The sequence below is a fragment of the Vipera ursinii genome (assembly GCF_947247035.1).
Source record: "Vipera ursinii genome assembly, chromosome: 1".
In the NCBI taxonomy this organism is placed as follows: Eukaryota; Metazoa; Chordata; class Lepidosauria; order Squamata; family Viperidae; genus Vipera; species Vipera ursinii.
In genome coordinates this window covers 343,909,159-343,924,399 of record NC_139512.1, presented here as the reverse complement: position 1 = coordinate 343,924,399, position 15,241 = coordinate 343,909,159, and the positions used below count along the sequence as shown (strand labels likewise).

Here is a 15,241-nt window from a genome sequence, read left to right as displayed (position 1 = left end):
AGGAAGCCACAAACAAAGTCCAATTCCCTTGAATTCCATTGACCCTTATCTAACTTCTAGCAAGTGCTAATCTTAGTTGAGAATATTCCCGTGCATAGGCATGAGTAGCAATAAATCAGTTTAACTGGACCTTCACATGTGGACCTGATCTTTTGCGCCTGACAGGAGGCAAGTTGCAGACCCCCAACCCAATGGTCTTGCATTAGATGTGAAGAAAGTGTACATTAATGTACAGCTAATGTACATTAAAGGAGACAATAATACAGAGAATAAACATAGGATTCACTTGCAAAAGCTTGCAAGCTTATTTGCAGCATCTCTGTGCAGGCGTGAGAAACTCCAAAGAGTTCCTGTCACTTAAAGCAGGCAGTTTTGATCACCTTAAATCAATTTCCTAGATGCCAACATGTACAGTCCTCAATTTACAACCATTCATTAATGGCTCAAAGTTACAATAGCACTGAAAAAAGTGACTTAGGACCAGCCCTCACACTTACAACCATCACAGACTCCCCAGTCACATGGTCAAAATTTAGGCGCTTGGCAACCACTATGTATTTACGACAACTACAGCATCCCAGCATCATGTGATTCCCATGTGCGACCTTCCCAGCAAGCTTCCGACAAGCAAAGTCAGTGAGGGAAGTTGGATTCATTTAACAACTGTGTGATTCACTTATCAACTGCAGTGATTTGCTTAACAACTCTGACAAAAAAGTCATAAAAATCAGCAACGACCACCCTCAACAGAACAGAAATTCTGGTCCCAATTGTGGTCATAAATTGAGGACTACCTTCAGTTAGTTACCTGGTCTAGTTTATTTAGTAAGGCTGACTCTACTTCTGTGGAGGAGTGCTTCCATTGTCCAACTGTTCCTATTGTTATATATATATATATATATATTACATTCAACCAAACTTTGTCTTTCTATGATTTAGACTAGGGGTCCCTAACCTGCGGTTCGTGGACCAGTACCGGGCTGCGGCATGCCAGCAACCGGTCCAAATAAACTATCAAAGCCCCTTACACAAGATGCAGGCAGCACACAAAACCACATGCCCTCCAATCCACAGAAAAACCTCTCTCCACGGAACCGGTCCCTGGTGCCCAAAAGGTTGGGGACCTTTGATTTAGACCAATTATTAATCCATTTATCTGTAATCCCAAACCTAAGATCAGTCACTTATGGCTTTATCTTCCTTCCACATGTTATTTAGTGTTACCTTTCTAACACTTTTTTTCCCTGATAGAAGTCCTATATGAAAGAACTCTATAATCTGAATTTACACTCACCTGTAAAATTTTGGGGCAGTTTCTAGGACCAGAGAATGCAGCCTTACCTGATTTGTCATGGACTATGGAGAAAAGGATGCGCTTGGAGGAGTGGACATTTTGGATGAGTGGACCACCAGGAAGGATAGATTTTTGTCCTGCACATAAAATAGCAAGGAAACCAACATGAGATTGAGAGTGGGGAGGATGAGTGAAAAAAAATCATTAAAACAAGAGCGAAGGAAAAGAGAACTCTTGGACAGTTTAAGCAAAGTGAATTCTATAGCTCACCAACAACCTGGAAACTATTCATCCTGACCCACATGCACTTCACTTTGATCACACGTGTAAAGATCAGTTGTGACAAGTTCAGCTGCAAATAAAATGTAGCACCAGTTCATAGCACCTTCAAGCAGTTTCTTGAGCCTCTGCGTTACAGTGAACAGGCATTATGCTCAACTGTATTCTACAGGTATTCTAATCCTCATTTATTAACCACAATCGGGACTGGCAACTCTGTCATTAAGCAAAGTGGTTGCTAAGAGAAACTGTGATTGTGCTTATATCTTATTTCAATTTTCCCGCTTTACAACCCTGGGAAGGTTGTAAATACAAGGATTGTTTGCACGGTTACTTTTCCATCACCATTGTAACTGCAAATGGTTGCTGTACAAGACAGTTTGCTAAACAAGGACTATCTGTAGTTTGACTGAAACGTACTATGGAGAAGCGTTTCCCAACCTTGGCCTCTTTAAAATGTGGGGACTTCAACCCCCCAGAATTCTCTGACCAGATTTGAAGTCCACAAATCATAAAACTGCTAAGATTCAGAAGAACTGCTTTAGAGACCAGATAATGGTTTAAGTCAGAGAGTCTGGTCCATTGCCTAAAACCATGGCTTGTTCCTAGGCCTACTGCAGAGAGGACCAACCATTTGATAAAGAGGGGACATAGCTGAAATTGGGGATGGGGGAAGCTTTGATGTCCGATTACTTTAAACGATGGTATTTGTGAATTTCCTGTCTCAGTGTTCATTTAGTGACCAATCGAATTTACAACGGCACTGAAAAAAGTAAGTTATGACCACTTTTCACACAACCGTTGTGGCAAACCCCATGATCACGTAATCAACAGTCAGACACTTGGCAACTGACTCATATTTATGACGGTTTCAGTGTCCCAAGGTCATGCAATCGCCTTTTGCAATCTTCCGACAAGCAAAGTCAAGGGGGAAGCCAGATTCACTTAACAACTATGTTACTAACTTAACAACGGCAGTGATTCACTTAACAGCTGTGGCAAGAAAGGCCGTAAAATGGGGCAAAATTCACTTAACAAACGTCTCACTTAGCAACAGAAAATTTGGGCTCAATTGTGGTCGTAAGCCGAGGACTACCTGTACCATAATATCTGATGTGACATCCACAAATATATTTTTAAACAGGGCTAATCCTGCAGAGTTAAGCGAGTTGCACAAATGTGCTATAATCCTGTGGCCTGGTTCCACCTGCTTTAGAGATGGAGCTGTATGCTTAGAGCAGCAGGAGCAAAGAGAGCTACCCTCAGGGCTGTGTAAAGAGAATCCCACTGCCACAGATAAACTATGGTATAAGTAGTCACTGACATGACTGTGAATGAGCTCACAATCACAGTCCTAAGTTATTGTGATTCTAAGTCAAGGCATCACATGACCGACCCTGCTTTTGCATTTCTTGCAGCAGTTAAATGTATGCTGCAGTCATTAAGTAAATCCATTTCCCCCAATGGACGTTTTCTGCTGGAAACTGGAAGTAAACGCCAGGAACCTGGCAAAAGCTTTGCAAATTATTATTATTTTTTTAAATTTTAATTCCATTTATATCCCGCCCTTCTCCGAAGACTCAGGGCGGCTTACAAGCTTAGCAGTAGCCTTCATTCTATGTATATGTCTGCTTATTAGGGCTTTCATACACCCCCCAAGCGGCATTATTACAAAGTCAGCTTAATTGCCCCCAACAATCTGGGTCCTCATTTTACCTACCTCGGAAAACGCTGCAAAGATGAGCCACTTGCCAAGCACCCAAAATGTGATCGTGCGTGTGTGTGTGTGTGTGTGTGTGTGTGTGTGTGTTTGTGTGTGGTCATCATAACTTGGAAAATGGGTCACAAGTAGCTCTAGGGAGGTCTGTCATAATGTCAAACAGTTGTTAAGCAACTGGTCAGGAGTTGAGGACTATCTGTAGAAGGAATATTGTCTGTGTTGCTTTTTGTTGCATTTGGGATTTCAGTTCAAAAATTTCAGCAGCAGATGTATGGTTTTCCTTACCCAAAGTTAATGGCTACCGAAACAAACTAGGCTAAGAGATGTAATTCATGGGTGAAGGCTAGTTATAAAAGCCACAGTTTTATTTAAAAATTAGTATAGGTTTCCTCATTTTTAAAATAATGCTTTCACCTGCTTACATGACTCTCATAAAAAACTGTCATCATCAAAAGCCCTTGAGTAAATTATGGAATAAGAAGAATTGTCTTTTTGTTAAGGGCTAAGTGACTGAAAAACAGGAAAAAAAATGTATGGCAAAATGGGCAGTTTTCTAAATGGAGGTATGTAAGAAGTGGAATTTCTTAAGCATCTGCATTGGGACTGGCACTTTTAAATAAATGATCTTGACTTTGGGGCTAGCTGTGAGGTGGTAAAGGTTGCAGATACTACTGAATTATTCAGAATGACAGCGTAGAGGTCTACAAGGATCTCTTCAGACTGAGTGAATGGTCAAACAAATGTCAAATGTAATTCAATTTAAGTAAATGTAAAGTGATTCTCACTTTCCTTATGAGAAGAGGCTAGCATATTTGGGACTCCACCGAGGAAAAAAGATAAAACATGACTGAAATGTATAAAATCATGAATGGCCTGGAAAAAATGGACAGGGGGAAGTTTCCCCCCCCTCTCTTAAAACGCTAGTACCAAGACATATTCAATGAAGTTAAATGGGAGGCGACTTAAAACAGAAAAAAAGCAACCTCTTTTCCAATGCATAATGAACTTGAGGAATGAATTATCCCCAGACACGGTGATGACTACTTACTTAAATGGCTTTAAAAGGGGATTGGATAAATTCATGAAGGGCAGGTCAATTGGTCATGAAGACTCAATGCTACATTCAGATTAAGGGCAGCATGTTTCAAGAGAACAGCAGGGGGACAGGAGCATGTCACTGTCTCCTCTTGTTTGGACCCTTGAGACCAAACTGATAGGCCACTATGAGAAGCAATATGCTAGACGTAGCCCAATCCCATTAGCAACAGTTCACAGTTATGACAGTGATGAAAAAGTAACTTTATGACCAGCCCTTGCATTTACTATCTTCGTAGGTCTTTAAAGCAAAGGAAAGATAAAGTAAGATTATTACTGTGCTTCAGTTTGAGATTCAGACAGCAGAGACTCATCCCCAATAGCCTGTCTTCAACAGTGAAGGGACAGAGGGCAGAAAAGATCCTGCAGCCAAGAAGGCTCCACACTCATTTGCACTACTCAGGTGAGTCTGAGGACACAGGTAAATCTCCAAATGGCCCCAATGACTCTCTAAAGCAGGGGTGTCAAACTGCCGGCCTGCAAGCCGGACGCGTCATGCAGAAGTCCCGCCCACCCCACTGCCGGCAATGGCAAAACCGTCCCAATACGTTGTGCGATGTCACGTGACATCACGAGTTTGACATGTCTGCTCTAAAGGAATTTTAAATGACCATCTGTCTACAAGCAATATCAGTCCTTCCACTCCCCACCATCTAGTCAGAGCTGAAGAAGCTTCTTGGATGAGAAGCAAAACGTCTTCAAAAGGAACACAAGAAAGTCCAGTTTCCTCCTGAAAAAAGCACCTTTGGGACAACCATGAGCTGGATGACTGAGAACCTCCATAGACATTAAGATTATAAGTGCAGTTGCTGCTTATAATTAGTGACTGCTTCATTTAATGATTGAGTTGCAGGTCCCAATTATGGTCACTAAATGTATTAGAATGGATCTTTGTTTGGAAGTTGTCGAGATCTGTCCTATGCTTTGTTTGGACTTTGGCTTTCTCTTGCTGGAACCCAAACTTTCTGCAAAAACCAAGAGTAATAAAAATTTGAGAACTCTGGGAGAATTGAAACAGAGATGCCTCTAAGATTACACTGCTAGAATCTTCAATGTCTATTCACCTGAGGGCAGCATCAGGCTCAGGCATCATGACTGACCACCACTTTCCCAAACTAGGACAGTCCAGGGTCCATTTGAGGAAGGACATTCATGAGATTTCAAGGTTGAAAACAGATGCCTTAATTACGAAACAAGGCCCCTTGTCTTACAATTTTAGCCCTTGCCCCTCTGGAAAGGCTCCGGGAGACCACAAAAGGGATGCTGGTAAGCTGCATGTAGCTTAGATACTGACTTTGCAGTATGCAAAATCCTAATTTACTCTTTTATAATGTCTGAAAAGGGACGCGGTGGCTCAGTGGGTTAGGACGCTGAGCTTGTCGATCAGAAGGTCGGCAGTTTGGTGGGTCGAATCCCTAGTGCCGCGTAACAGAGTGAGCGCCTGTTACTCATCCCAGCTTCTGCCAACCTAGCAGTTCGAAAGCACGTAAAAATGTAAGTAGAAAAATAGGGTCCACTACGGTGGGAAAGTAACAGCATTCCGTGCGCCTTTGGCGTCTAATCATGCCGACCACATGACCACAGAGACGTCCTCGGACAAGCGCTGGCTCTTCGGCTTTGAAACAGAGATGAGCACCGCCCCCTAGAGTCGGAAACGACTAGCACACATGTGCGGGGGAACCTTTACCTTTACTTTTAATGTCTGGAAATGCACATTATTCTCCTGATCACCTTCATCTCAGAATGAAAAATAGTCTACTTTCAACACTAACAGCACTAATAGTTGGGTCAATTACCTTGATGGCGAAGAGAGGGGAGGGGAAATCTGTTGTCCATTATAAACTTAATACATCTGATCAAAAAGAAAACAAGATGGGTTTTCATTCAATAATGCCCTGAGAATATTTGTAAATAAAAAGATAACTCCAAATGGAGTCAAGACTTCACCCCTTAGAGTCCAAGGGGGCATTCCATCCTCGCTCTAAAATAAGCATCATCAACATACCACTTACCTGATCCCAGAATTTGAAGATGAAGCATATCTCTGACTCCTTTGTCCTTCCTTGGCTAGCACCACGATATAAAAACCCAACTATGGTCTTAACCACATCCAGCGTCCAGGAATCATACCTGGTTGACTAAATACTACTGTCCCTTCCTACATAAGGATGGCCTTGTCAAAACCATCATCAGTAATCCAATCAAAGCCATCATTACACAATTCCTATTCCCCCTCTATTTTACTCCAAGGCTACACCAACACCTTTCCACCAGCTTTGGGCAGCCATTCCTGGGTCAGCAAACATGAAGGCCATTACCACAGCAGTCACCGAACTCCTGTGGCGAAGGCACCTTCGCTTCTCCTGATGGACGGGGCCTCAGCATCTCGCCGACTGCATTCATCCCATGACGACTGGCTGAACCTTCCTGCTTTATCTCCATGGCAATCTGTGTGGGCAGTGATACGCCATACAGGAAACTGCCGGTGGTGATTCCAGGAAGAGTGTCTTGATTGGCCTGCTTAACACACATGTTATTAAGGCCCGGCTCTCGGTTCCCCTTGGAGAGGAGAGCAGAAGAGTTCATCTCAACCGAAGGGTTGGGATCCCTGATAGACTCCTCTGGTGGCCTAAGAGGAGGAGGAAACAGCACATGAGTTCATGTTTATTCTAAGTTGGTGAAATAAACTATTTACTACAACAATGAAGATCAAAATATTGGAAGCATGCTGTAAATTCAGAAATGGGTTGCTGAGCATCAGTCAACTGCTCAAGACATATAATAAAACTGTCTTCCTGTCCTGCTTATGAACTTCCAAGAGGTATTTGGTTGGCCATTCTAGGAAAGAAAAACCCTGGTCTAGGTGGAGTTTTGGCTTTATCTAGCTGAGCTCTTCTTATCTTCTTAAAGAAGAAGACCTTCAACCTACCTCTCTCACCCACAATCTGGACTAGCAACACACTCTCTGCCTGTATAATAAATATATACTGCTCAAAAAAATAAAGGGAACACAAGATAAGGCATCCTACTATTAAATATAGTACATTGTGTTGTTTAAGTGTTCCTTTTATTTTTTTGAGCAGCATATACGTATAGCATATATACTGTATATACTGTGTGCATACAGTATGTGTGTGTGGAGAGAGAGAGAGTGCATATATACATACACATACCTCAAATTACAATTACAACGTCTAAAAGATTTTAATGAAGGAATGACAGATGTGGAAGACAGAGAAAGTATTGAAATTTAAACAATAAATGACAGACCAAGAGACAAAATTGGAAAAATACACTTTGCTGAATATACAAAAGAAACTGGCTGGATGAGCATCTTTCAACACCTTTTTTCCTGGTGCAAAGGAAACCAGAGGTGAATGACAGCAAGTGAAATTACTAGGGAATGTTAAAATGATGAAGGACAACGAAACCAAGGAAGAAAGGGAGTGAAGACAGAAAAGAAAGCATTATAGTTCCTTCTTCTAGGTAGCACTGAAGCCATGAAATCTCAATCCAGTTGCTCACTAGGCAAAGTTCCATCCTAAATAGGAAGTATTTATAGCCCTTCTGTCAGGCTTTTCATCAGCCATGGCTATAAATCTCAGTACTCCAGATACTTAACTCCTTATTCAGACTTGCTTTTCTCAGCAGAGGCTCATGGCTATGACTTGGCAAGATTAGTTTATTGCTGACAGGAATGAAGACAGGAGATTTGCCTACTGCAATACGCAGAGGTCAAAGCCTATATATAGGTTTAAACTCCAGGGTTTAAATTGTAGGCTTTTCCCTCCCGTCTTTCCAAATCAATGGATACCTGGTCGCTCTGCTGATGGCTTTGAAAGGCACCTAATCTATGCTGACATATTAGATCTCTCTAGCCTGGAACTGCTGATTCCTACTTCATCAGCATCTTTCCTGATCCTTTCCCAATCAGGGTCAGCCAATGGCTGGCTTCAATCACTCAAGAACACTCAATACATTTTGTCAGTGTATATCTACCATGTTTCCCCGAAAGAAAGACCCTGTCTTATATTATTTTTGCCTCCAAAAGAGGCATTAGGTCTTAATTTGGGGGGTGTCTTATATTTTTCGTGACACCTGCCTGGCAGATGGGATGGGCGGGGTAGGCCCAGTCCACCTCCGCCATTTCAGAGCCAGGAGGGAGTGACGGAGAATGGCTCTGCTGCTGCTGTGCGCCACTGGAGGGACTTTCTTTGAGCTTCGCCCCGCAGATCACCTGCCCGGGTGCAGCTGTCACCTCGTCCTCTGCCAACTCTCCCATGGCTTGCACCGTGACCGGGCAGCACAAGCCTCCCTGGCCACCTGCCTCCGCCAGCCCTTTGTCACCTGTCTCATGGAGAACGGAGAACGCAGCAGCTCTGCGCAGGGATGCAGAGCAGGGAACAGCATTTGCTTGCTGCCCTGCATTGCCCCGCGTCTCCCTTCTCCCTTCTGGAAACAGCAGCCTCATTTCCTGCTGTTTCTCCTCCCGGCGCAGCTCCTCCCTCTTCCCGAAAACATATCTTTGCTAACCTGCTTTCCAGCTCTGGCGCGTTTCTCTTCTGCTGCAGGGAAATGGAGTTTTGGGGACTAAAAAACGTTTAGTTAGACCTTCCAGCTTCTTGCGGGGAAAAAAACATACCCCACCCATCCCATCCGCCATAGCATGGCAGTCCAGCTAGGAAGGGGAGTGAAAGATTGCCAATCAAGGAATGGCCTAGCCTGGAAGGTGGGGGGGCTGAAGTACCAGTAAGCGGGTGCGGGGCGCATGGGGCAGCTCCACCCTCTCCCCCACCTGCCTCACCTTGTTGTGGCGGCAGTGGCACAATGTCTGCGCGGCCTCCTGCCCCACTGCAGCAGTGAGGTGGGACTGAGTGGGCAGGATACTAACTAGGGCTTATATTAGCCCCCCCAAAAAAATCTGGGTAGGTCTTAAGTTTAGGGGAGGGGCTTATTTTCAGGGAAACACGGTAGTTATATTCCAACAACTGCAAGCAGGTAGAAGCACTTTTGCAGCCCCGACATAAAATATCCTTCTCCTACTGACTCAGTGGGTGCGCACATACAGCATATTATAACTTATGTTGATCTTAGACCATAATAAATATTTGATTTGATTATAGTTTCAGGTAGTCCTCGACCTATGACCACAATTAAGCCCAAAATTTCCACTGCTAAGCAAGACGGTTAAGTGAGTTTTGCTCCATTTTATCACCTTTCTTGCCACAATTCTTAAGTCAATTGCTGCAGCTGTTGTTAGTCATGTGATTGTTATGTAATTCTGTCTTCCCCATTGATTTTGCTTGTTAAAAAGTCACAAAAGGTGATCACATGAGCGTGGGACACTGCAACCATCATAAATGCCTACCCCCTTGCCAAGTGTCTGAATTTTGCACTCATGACCATGGGGATGCTACAATGGTTATAATTGCAAAAACAGTCATAAGTCATTTTTCAGTGTCATTGTAATTTTGAATGGTCACTAAACAAATGGCTGTAAGTCAAGGACTACCTCTACTCCATAAGCCCAATTTTCCGGGTGCATATGAATTGCTACATGAATATTCACTGGCTGCTTTCACTAAGACAGTGTTTGTTGGACTAGAGTCCTGAACTGCATAAAAGATACATAATATGAAAACTACATCATTAACCCTAACTACACCTTCATATCATGATTAATGATGTGATACTAAGAAATACAACTGGCTCCCATTCCTTTCCCTCCAGCAGAGCCACAGTGCAGAAATTCCCCAAATACTCTTTTTAAATTGAACAAGGTCCAGAACAGAAAGATCAAAGAGGTCCTTCCTCTTTGTGGGGATCGATGGTACCAGTTAAATCCATGGAAACCAAAGAGTGTTTGACCATGAAAACAGATCAACAGAAATAATGCCCACCCTCAGATTACATCTTAGCTTTTGAGAACAAAAAATCAGTGTTAACATGTGGGTCAAATCCATGTCAGACAACATGTCTGAATTGCAGTTTAGACCTGTTGTCTGTCATGGATTTGACCCACAGAAAAGCAGAAGCTGGAAGTTCTAATCCTATCATCACAATTGCACCAAAACAGGGCAGAAAGGTGTCAAGGTAATAATTTAATAGCTAAACATCTTATGTAATAATGTAATGGAATATAAGGTGGATGATGCAATGATGGGAATAACTCAGCAGGGTCTGTGTCTCTTTAAGAGCCTGAGTATAAAAGTGAAGGTTTTTGCTGGCATGTCTCTTTCTCGTCCATTTCCTGCTGTAACTGCTGTGTTTTGGGAGATTGCTGTATTAACGGGTGTGTATGTTGCTCCTGGTGTATGATATTGTAGATAGTGAAAGATAAACCACCATTTAATATAGACCACTGTTTATTGTGTTTACTCCTGGGTTATCTCAGCACAATAAGACTGTGCATGCTCTGACATGGTGGTAACCCTGAGTGCAGTCTTTACAAGGCAGTACTTTTTATCTCCCTATCATGGATTAGCACAACCAAAATGATCAACATAAAGCAACTGAAAAAATACAAGGGAGTCCAAAAGAAAAAAAAATCCCAAACACCTCACTCTTACCTTTTTATCCTGAAACGCATGTTGTGGCTATGCTCTAATATGGCCATCAGGGACTTTGCATCGTATTCAATGGGTTTCCTGAACGTGAGTCCATCGGGTAACCCAACCACCGTTAACCAGCCAGGCTCTTTCAAGAACTTCTCATATGGCAGTGGAATCACACTGCTCTTCCCCAAGGCCTCACCTGGACAATGTGGAAGAACAATAAACTTTGAAAAACATACAAATAGGTGTTGGCCACAAGGCATCCCTTGGTTCTGTCTATCACATTGTGCTGTTGTTATAAAAGAGAAATTGGGCTGCGCTACCCAAAAGGGAGTATATCAAATGTTTGTAAGAGCCTTCCTCAGATCTCCCGATGCACCAATTTTGAATCCCAAAATCTCCCAGCCAGCACTACCATTGCTAAGAATTCTGGGATTTTAAAGTCCACATATCTGGAGGACACTCAAGTTGGGAAACGGTGCTTTATAATGCTCTCCATTCCTCTAGATTAGTGTTACTCGACCTTGTCAACTTTAAGTTATGTGGAGTTCAACTCCCAGAATTCCCCAGCCAGCTTGTTAGCTGGAGAATTCTTGGAATTAAAGTCTCCACAGCTTAAAGTTGGTAAAGTCGAGAAACACTGCTGTGGATTTAGGCATATATTCTCTGCAGCAAGACTTAGGCAAAGGTACCAATGGCAGGTAAAGGCTTTACCTTGGTACCAATCAGACCTCCAAATATGAACTTGTATGCAATAAAAATGGCATTGTCTATATACAAGGAGAGAGAAAGCAGAATTTTGGGGGGACTCACTAAGTTTTGCAGAAGTATACCCCTCACTTCTAAAAACAGAGCAAAACATGCAATAAATGTTTATAGTCAGCGAGGGTGAGCAACAGAGCAAGGAAATGAAAAACAATCAAATGGATTGTTCAGAAAATAACATTTATTTATTTATTTATTTATTTATTTCTGGCATTATTTATTTATGAGATTATTTATTTATTTATGCAATTTATAAGGCCACCTAATGCAAACAATGTGACTTTGGATGGTGTGCAGCATGCCTAGATGGCTGGCATAAAACCACTCAACTGCAAAAATACTAGCAGTAAAAACAATAATTGGAGTAAGAGTGATAGTGGTAATAGGAATACTTAATGATGAAGCTGGTATATAGGACATTAGGATCTCAAAGTTGGAACATTTGTAGCTGTCTTACTTTCTACACCAGCTTTCCTAACCTATGGCCTTCAGGTGAATACAAAAAGTAACAGCCAGGACTCTCAGGTAGCATGTTTAACTTCTAGCCATCTAAGTACACCCAACAGTAGGGATATTTGGATTTGTAATTCAACTATATCCAGAGGTTTGGATGTTTCCCATCCTTCCGTAAAGCCTTCTGACTTTGGCCTAGTTCATTCATTCTTTGAATAAAGGTTAAGATGTCATCACAGTGCCTTAAAGGAATTACTTTCCTAAAGAGGAAACCACCACTATTTTCCAGCCTAATGGCTTGTCAGTTTCCCACCCGTTAAATCCAACCCTTTGGATCTTCCATCCTTTCAGCCGTACACGTAAGGAATTGGCCAAAAGGTCCCCAAAACCACCAAACCAAATTCCCAAGGGAAATCAAGGCTATTCCTTACTATAAAGCACATCAAAGACTTCTTCTACCATCTTCCTGAGGAGATAAACATCTGATCCCTGATCTGGGGAGATCCGAGGAATTGTCCGACCAAAATCTTTTGCCTTCTTCTGGCCATCCAGATCATGCTCTTTGCTCTGCTGGACTTCTGCCGGCAGGGACATAGCAGGAGATAGAGAGAAAAGATGGAAAATCAGGAGATGTTGTGTTATATAATTAGTTAATTCTTCAGCTTTAGGGCAGAGCTGTATTTATGATAGACAAACGCAAAACACAGAATCCCCTATTTGATACTCTGAGATTGGATGATACCCTATGACATCACTGCCAAGCCTATCAGCAATCCCATTCCCATCATTTCATTCTTTGGAATCTGCCTACCAATTAATTTATATTTTGGTTTTCTCCATTGTTTTCCCCTGGACTGGCAACAAGCACTATAAAAATCATGCCAATATGGTTTTCTGTTGATTCTTGGATGGGTAGAGAGCACCAATTCTGCAGCCTGGAAAAACCTGAAAGGCTGTATTTAGGGATACAGAACCTGCTTCTTAGGGATGTCATAAGTCATGGGAAACCATGCATCTTTGGATTCAGAGATCTATATGTTGGTGCATCCATGCAGATGGTATAAGCACTTTCTTGAAGTATATTACTATCTTTCTGCTTGTCCCTTACTATACTGTTATAGCAGTGACTGCCATCAACAGCATTATGATGATCTATTATTATTTTGAATTTGTCTAAGATTAAATAGATCACAAAGGTACACTAAAATTACATAAAAGTACATAAAATGTAGTAACAAATTCCACAAGAAAAATATAATTAAATATAAAACCTACTAGTTCATAATAAAATAGGAACGTTTTTTTTAAAAAACCCTATAAAAATTTGCTTAGTTGTGTGATTTATTGTCTAAGTTTTTCAACTTCCTTTTATTTTAAAAGCACTAGTGTCTTATAGTCTAAAGGGGAGATAGATACCATCTATTATTATACAAACTACTCTAGGCATTATTATGAATTATGTCTCTCATAGTTTTAATTTAGAACTCAAACGATAATTTATCTTTACTTATCTGTTCATTGGTCCATCCCTCCATTCATTCATTTAATATCTACAAAGTCTTTTAAGATTAACACGGGTAGCCAAGAAAACAAATGAATGTATCATAGAGCAAATCAATCCAGTGTTCCTACTCAATACACAAATTACCAAGATGGAATTATCATATTATCTTATGACACATAATGCAAAGACCTAACTCTACTGTGAAGTCTATAACGGTCTCTATGTGGTTGCAAAGATTCAACAGTGGCATGGTGACACATAATCATCATCAATATTTCTTTACCACCTTATTTCTCGAAGACTCATAATTTCTATGCTGTCTCATCAAACAATTCTAACTGACATACAGTGATATAAGTAGACAGAAGAGCATAAATCTACCTGGAAAATACAGTAACATCCCCAATCAAGTATGTTAAGTGAACTAATTAATTATATCATGAATTAATAACAAGATTCTCCAAACAACCAGTACAATACATTCACTGAATGACCTCAAAAATCTAATTTTCATGAGGCCAAGGAATGCAAAGGCTATTCCAGCTATCTACATCTATAGTACTAAAGGAACAGATGTGATTAAGTAGAGAGATGATAACTTTATTGTCACTTTGAATGTACACCAATCGGCATACATCAAAATGAAATTTCATTGCATACAGCTCTCAAAGGGTCACCACCTCCGATATATACTCCTTGTTCGGGGCCCGCTCAAATTTCACATTGTCCATTTTAGTCTCTAGGGAGTGAACGATGGCAAACAGGACAGATGGAAATGGGGCTCCATGTGGATTAGCGCTCAAGTTAGCTTGTATTTTGACAACCTCGCCTTCTTTCCTTTTTCTGATCCTGACTCTTCCATCCTTTCCTTAAAGAGGCCTTGCTTCTTTTCGCCCCTGGAGCACGCTGCCGCCGCCACCAACTCCTCCAAAAGCCTCTCTCTCTTCCTCTGGGCCTGCCGACAGCCTCATCCAGTTCCTTCGCCCCATAAGCTCCAGGTCCTCTCCTCTGCCTCCTCTGGAAACAGCCCTGATTTGCAGTAGAATCCATCACTGGGCCAGCAGTCAGATCTTGCTGCTGGTAGAACAAATTCAAACAGCGCGAACGACTTTTAACGGTCTCACCAACAGTTTCAAAACAACTAGAAACTCGCCAGGCCAGCAAAAATTGTCGGTCGTATGTCGTATGTTACCTTAGTTCCACCATGTTGCTCAAACACATTAAAATCTTCCTGATCATGTGGCCTATAGCCCTTACTATCCCTCCCAAAACTATTCACCTTCAAGAGCCAATGCAGCCGCAGCCATTCCAGGCGTCGCCATCTTAGAGAGATATAAACAGGAAGCAGCAGTCACAATATCAGACAGATAACAGCCACGGAAGCATTGAAAATGTAACTATTTCTTCACAACATTATTATTGTTAAACATTGTGTCTGTTAATGACAGCAATGTCAGCATAAGTTAATTGAAACCACTTAAATCCAGGATCTACATCAGCTTCCCCAACCAGGTGTCCTCTAAACACATTGAAAGACAATATGCTTCATCCTAATAAACAAGAAATTTGGAGATGTC

The 15,241-nt window shown here is 41.7% G+C and overlaps 1 protein-coding gene across 3 annotated transcripts in view; it reads right to left on the bottom strand.

Annotated features, from left to right (window-relative positions):
• GTF2IRD1 (GTF2I repeat domain containing 1) overlaps positions 1-15,241 on the bottom strand; it is a 156,168-nt gene that overhangs the window by 67,246 nt on the left and 73,681 nt on the right. For all 3 annotated transcript variants that reach the window (XM_083349393.1, XM_083349394.1, XM_083349395.1), the window contains exons 4-7: positions 12,592-12,738; positions 10,958-11,141; positions 6,707-7,017; positions 1,342-1,431 (exon numbers count right to left, since the gene is read on the bottom strand). In XM_083349393.1, coding sequence (XP_083205519.1) covers positions 1,342-1,431; positions 6,707-7,017; positions 10,958-11,141; positions 12,592-12,738 — 732 coding nt within the window. The remainder of the gene's footprint in view (positions 1-1,341; positions 1,432-6,706; positions 7,018-10,957; positions 11,142-12,591; positions 12,739-15,241) is intronic.